The sequence below is a fragment of the Trichechus manatus genome, unplaced genomic scaffold (assembly GCF_000243295.1).
Source record: "Trichechus manatus latirostris isolate Lorelei unplaced genomic scaffold, TriManLat1.0 scaffold00147, whole genome shotgun sequence".
Classification (NCBI taxonomy): domain Eukaryota; kingdom Metazoa; phylum Chordata; class Mammalia; order Sirenia; family Trichechidae; genus Trichechus; species Trichechus manatus.
The window spans coordinates 224,702-230,577 of record NW_004444083.1 but is presented as its reverse complement, the minus strand read 5'-3'; the positions used below and the strand labels follow the sequence as shown (position 1 = coordinate 230,577).

Here is a 5,876-nt window from a genome sequence, read left to right as displayed (position 1 = left end):
AGTGTCCACACGGAGCAGAGTTGTTAGACGGAGCATGGTCCAGTATCCTCACGGAGCAGAGTTGTTAGAAGATGGAGTGTGGTCCAGTATCCTCATGGAGCAGAGTTGTTAGAAGACGGAGCGTGGACCAGTATCCTCACAGAGCAGAGTTGTTAGAAGACAGAGCATGGTCCGAGGCTGCTGCTTTTTTCTTTCCGTGTAATACTAACTGTTTCTGTTTTCAATCAAAGTTTGATCTGTGTTCCATTTCCCTATTTTGTCCCTTTTTCTATAAATTATTTTTATCTAACTATTCTATTAATGGGGAAAAAAGGCTTCCATTTCAAACTCCTGGGAGGAATTTATTATTAAATGGTTTGTGTCTGTGTCCAACCCTTTCCTTTGAGCTTAGGGAGAGAGGTGTTCCCTTCGTATCCAAAGCCAGTGCCACCTGCCACCTGGCTCCAGGGCCTCATCCTGGGGACGTCAGTCTGTCACTTATCTCCTTTCCCTTATGTTGTTATTATTATTTTTAAAACTGTTTGTTTTTAAATAATTTTAAATTTACAGAAGAGTGGTAAAGATATCGAGAATTCTCATATACCCTTCACCCAAGTTCTGCTACCTTACCTAGCCGTGATGCATTTACCAAAAGTAAGCATTAATATTGGTGAAATACTATTAACTAAACCACAGACTTTATTCCGATTTCACCAATTTTTTCACTAATGCCCTTTTGCTGTTCCAGGATCCAATCCAGGATGTTGTGTTATGTTCTGTGGAGTCAATTCCAACTCATAGTGACCCCGTGTGACAGAGTAGAACTGCCCTCATAGGGCTTTCTAGGTTGTGATCTTTATGGAAGCAGATCACCAGGTCTTTTCTACCATGCAGCCGCTGGTGGGTTTGTACTGCCAACCTTTTGGTTAGATGCGGAGCACACCATCAGGGCTCCTTCAATCCAATTCAATACTATGCTGTATTTAGTCCTGATTTTTAAATCTTTCTCTTTATTGGTTCTTTCTTTTCAGTACATTAATTTTTTTTTTCAAATCACTCTCGTCTTTCAAAAAACAAAAACTCTTGGCTCTATTCTTATCCAATCTCTGTCCTTCCCTTCTTTGAAAAAACAAAAGGTTTATACCAGTAATTCAGGTAGCAAACCCAGCATTGTTAGTCTGTGACTGAGATTTCATAACCTGTGATGAAATGGGAAGGGTAAGGGTAATATAAAGAGTTTCTCAGAAAGCTACATTTCTTCCATTGAAATGACCATCCTGTATTGGAGGTTAGGTCTCTCCTGTTTTGGAGACGGGGAGAGAGACGTTCTTCTATCTTTACTATGCACGTGCGGCGTGGTGTATTTAAACCAGCACCAGGCCAGAGAGCTGGGTTCTGTTCCCAGTCAGCCACTACACACCACAGACCTGGGGCAGCACCCCATCCTCCCTGAACCTTAACTTCCCCGTTTGTAAAAAGACAGGTTTTAACTAGATAAGTCCTGGGATTCCCTTCAGCTTTTTGTGGGCACTTATGTATGTTGGATGCATGTACTACCACCAGAGGGCGTGAAATCCATGATTAGCTGTGCTTTGGTCAAAGTTGCTGAACACTAATCAGGATGCTACCTTGTGTTTTGCAACCTGGCATTCACCAGACTAAAGAGTCCTTGGGTTTGGAGGTCTTAGATGGGAGTTTTTTGTAGACCAACTTAGAGTGTTTTCTGTAAGTATTTTCAGTATAAAGTATGATGAGTCAGAATTCCAGTTTACCAAAAACCAAACCCATTGCCGCTGAGTCGATTCCAACTCCTAGCGACGCTATAGGACAGAGTAGGACTGCCCCATAGGATATCCTAAGCTGTAATCTTTATGGGAGCAGACTGCCACATCTTTCTTCCACAGAGCAGCCGGTGGGTTCGAACTGCTGACCTTGCAATTAGCATCCAAGCACTTAACCGCTGTGCCACCAGGGCTGCTTGAAATGCAGTTACACTGGTAGAAATGTTGGCTCTCTTCTTACAATTCTTTCCTCCTCCTCACCCCCAGCCTTGCAGTTTTCTCCTGTAATCTGTTACACAAGACACACTGATATCCTGAAGTGCATTGTGCTTGAAGAGGGCCAATCATCTACGTTAGTGTAAGATTTCATCCCTTTTAAAGGAGGTTCAGAAGATCTGTTTTAATGTTTATTATTAAGAAATTTTCTAAGAATTTTCCTTTGTTGCTTATATTTGTTGTTGTTAGGTGCCATCGAGTTGGTTCCAACTCATAGCGACCCTGTGTACAACAGAACGAAACACTGCCTGGTCCTGCACCATCCTCACAGTTGTTATTAGCTTGAGCCCATTGTTGCAGCCACTCTGTCAATCCATCTCATTGAGGGTCTTCCTCTTTTTTCCATCTCATTGACGGTCTTCCTCTTTTTCGCTGACCCTCTACTTTACCAAGCATGATGTCCTTCTCCAGGGACTAGTCCCTCCTGAGAACATGTCCAAAGTATGTGAGACGATGTCTCGCCATCCTTGCTTCTAAGGAGCATTCTGGTTGTACTTCTTCCAAGACAGATTATATGTTCTTCTGGCATTCCATGGTATATTCAGTATTCTTTAACAACACCATAGTTCAAAGGCATTAATTCTTCTTCGATCTTCCTTATTCATTGTCTAGCTTTCACATGCATATGAGGTGATTAAAAACACCATGGCTTGGGTAAGGTGCACCTTAGTCCTCAAAGTGACATCTTTGCTTTTTAACACTTTAAAGAGGTCTTTTACGTCAGATTTGCCCAGTGCAATACCGTTGCTTGATTTCTTGACTGCTGCTTCCATGGGCATTGATTGTGAATCCAAGTAAAATGAAATCTTTGACAACTTCAGTCTTTCCTCCCTTTATCATGATGTTGCATATGGGTCCAGTTGTGAGGGTTTTTTGTTTTCTTTGTGTTGATGTGGAATCCATACTGAAGGCTCTAGTCTTTGATCTTCATCAATCTGTGTTTCAAGTCCTCTTTGCTTTCAGCAAGCAAGGTTGTGTCATCAGCATATCACAGGTTGTTCATGAGTCCTCCTCCAGTCCTGATGCTGCGTTCTTCTTCATATAGTCCAGCTTCTCAGATTATTTGCTCAGCATACAGATTGAATAAGTATGGTGAAAGGATACAACCCTGTTGCATGCCTTTTCTGATTTTAAACCACACAGTATCTCCTTGTTCTATTTGAATAACTGCCTCTTGGTTGATGTACAGGTTCCTCCTGAGCACAATTAAGTGTTCTGAAATTCCCAGTCTTCACAGTGTTATCCATAATTTGCTATGATCCACACAGTCGAATGCCTTTGTGTAGTTTATATTTAGAATACGTTATAATCTGAATAGAGAAACAAAACCTTGAAGGGACAGTTGAAGGTAGGATGAGATGATGACCTGCCTAACATCAAGATGTTTGGGGAGCTGCAGATACCATACACTTTAGTGTTGCTATTTAACAGCAGCCTTCATTATGTGAATATCATAGCCGTTGCTTTGGTATTTATGCAGAAAGGATCATAAATGATTGCACTTTGTTATATATTCATTTCTCTTTGGAAGTCATTCTTTTCCCTTATTATGGTACTTTTATAATCTCATGGTATATAAAAGTAAAGAGTACAGCCTGCTTTCTGTTCAGAAGTGGGTGTAATGGTGTAATGAGATAGAGATAACGCTTACATGGTTTTTTTTCCTCCTCCGGAAGCAGATAGGATACAAAGGAGCAGAGCAGGACAGATCCAAGCGGGGGCCAGGGGTTGTGTAGTAGAAATGCTAGAAAAATTAATTTAAAAAACTTTCCACGGTAACTATGTCAGGATAGAGTAGGTTATAAACTGTGACTTGGGATCACAAACAACCCTACAACACTACTTATTTTTTTAATTCACAATTCTTATCCAGTGTGGGTCCATGGGAGGCTCCGCCCCATACCAGGGACTCAGGCTGTTGGAGACACCGCCATCTTGTAGCTGCACCACCTGAAGCATGTGGCCTCCTTAGTCACTGTAGCAGGGAAGAGACCTTGAGGGTCATGCCCCAGTTGTTCTATACTTTGATACGCCACTTCTACACTCTGTCCTTTGGCCAGAACTAATTACAAAGCCCCACCTAACCACAAGGAACAGGGAATTGTGGGAGAACAAGTGGAACATTTGCTGGGCACCACTGTCTCTGTCACAGATTGGGTACCAGAATAAGGCAACACAGGTATCACAGTTCATAAATCTGAAGGTGGCCTCATAGCAATATATTCCATTGTCTCAAATACAATTACCTGCTTTAACATCTTTCAATATTAGAAAAAGGGGTTTCATCCCTTCATTTCTCCTCTTTCCCTATGTTTCTGGAGATCATATTTTTTGAACATATACCTGACATGAAAAACCCCTGCAGAACTGAAGACAGTGTTTTAGAAGACTGAGACTACACTATGTTTATAAAATACTTTTTTCCCCTAGGAACTGGTTTCTTAATCTTTCTAAGTCTCCAAAGGATCTATTTTAAACCCTCTTCTGTCTCCTAGTTGGGGTCCTGGTGGCTCAGTGGTTAAGTGTTTTGCTGCTAACCAAAAGGTCGGCAGTTCGAATCTACCAGCTGCTCCTTGGAAACCCTATGGGGCAGTTCTACTGTATGCTATAGGGTCACTATGAGTCGGAATCGCCCCGATGGCAATGGGTCTCTCTCCTAAGGAGTTCCTGGGTGGTGCAAACGATTAACATACTCGGCTGCTAACCAAAAGGTCAGAGGTGTGAGTCCACCAAGAGGTACCTTGGAAGAAAAGCCTGGCAATCTACTTCTGGAATGTCAGCCATGGAAAACCCTATGGAGCACAGTTCTACCCTGACACACATGGGGCCGCCATGAGTTGGAGTCGACTTTACAGCAACTGGTCTTCTCCTCTCTCCTGAAGTCTCTAACATCCCTCCTCTCTTCTCACTCTTAGTTGTTGCTGTGGCTTCTTCCTTCACGAGAGTTAGAAGCAGTCAGAAGAGAAGTCCCTCAGTGTCCCTTCACCAGTTCTGTCACTGCCTTCTACCTCTACCCATTTACCCACCGCACCGCACTTCCTGTTACCCTTGGTAGATGTCCGTGTTTTTAAGTGAATGACTTACTTAGCCCGTCCATCTGTAACGTAACCCACTCCCAACTCTTTCCCACTCACAGTTGTGCGTGTGTGACCAACTGTGGGAGCAGATTGTCCAGTCTGCTTGTGACACCATCACCTCCGACATGAGGGCCCTGGCCGAGGACATCGGCTGGAAGCAGATGTTCTTCACCAACAAGCTCCAGCTCCAGCGGCAGCTCCGCAAGAGGAAGCAGAAACGTGAGAGCCTGAGACGGCAGCATCAGCCTTAGGGACACGTCCTCCTACCGCAGGGGAGTCGAGGCACAGCTGGGTTTCTCTTCAGTGTCCTGATCTCTTCTGTTTCCTTGTCTTAAGAACTAAGAGGCGTTGTTAATTCAAGGAGACACTTGAAAAGCATGGACTATGTGTCTGCAAATGCAGCAAAACCTAGCCAGCCCATGTGTTGCTTGCTGCGCCCTCTCCACCACACTGAGGGTCACACTGTGGCCCCAAGTGCAAGGGCTGTGATACAGGGAACCCACCCAGGTCACCTGTGCCCCCCGCCATGATCCTGTAAGAAAAGAGCCTTCTGCTGTATATAAACAATAAATGATTGTTAGCAGGTTTTTATATATCTGTTTCAGGGTCATTGGGCTTTGGATTTTTTGCCAGGGGTGGTGTGTCATCCAAGTCCACCTGTGGAGGGGTCACTGAGTATCCTCATGGGGTGCTGTGAGGGGCAGGGGCAGGGGCCCAGGAGGCACTCAGGCTGAGCGTGGCAGTCTTCCCAGCTCTGTTCTGC

At 43.9% G+C, this 5,876-nt stretch overlaps 1 protein-coding gene across 1 annotated transcript in view; it reads left to right on the top strand.

Moving 5' to 3' along the window:
* The window catches only part of FBXO36 (F-box protein 36), a 96,859-nt gene extending 91,474 nt beyond the window's left edge, over nucleotides 1-5,385 (top strand). The window contains exon 4 of the mRNA XM_004385812.2: nucleotides 5,173-5,385. Coding sequence (XP_004385869.1) covers nucleotides 5,173-5,364 — 192 coding nt within the window. The 3' untranslated portion in view covers nucleotides 5,365-5,385. The remainder of the gene's footprint in view (nucleotides 1-5,172) is intronic.
* Nucleotides 5,386-5,876: the final 491 nt, after the last annotated feature.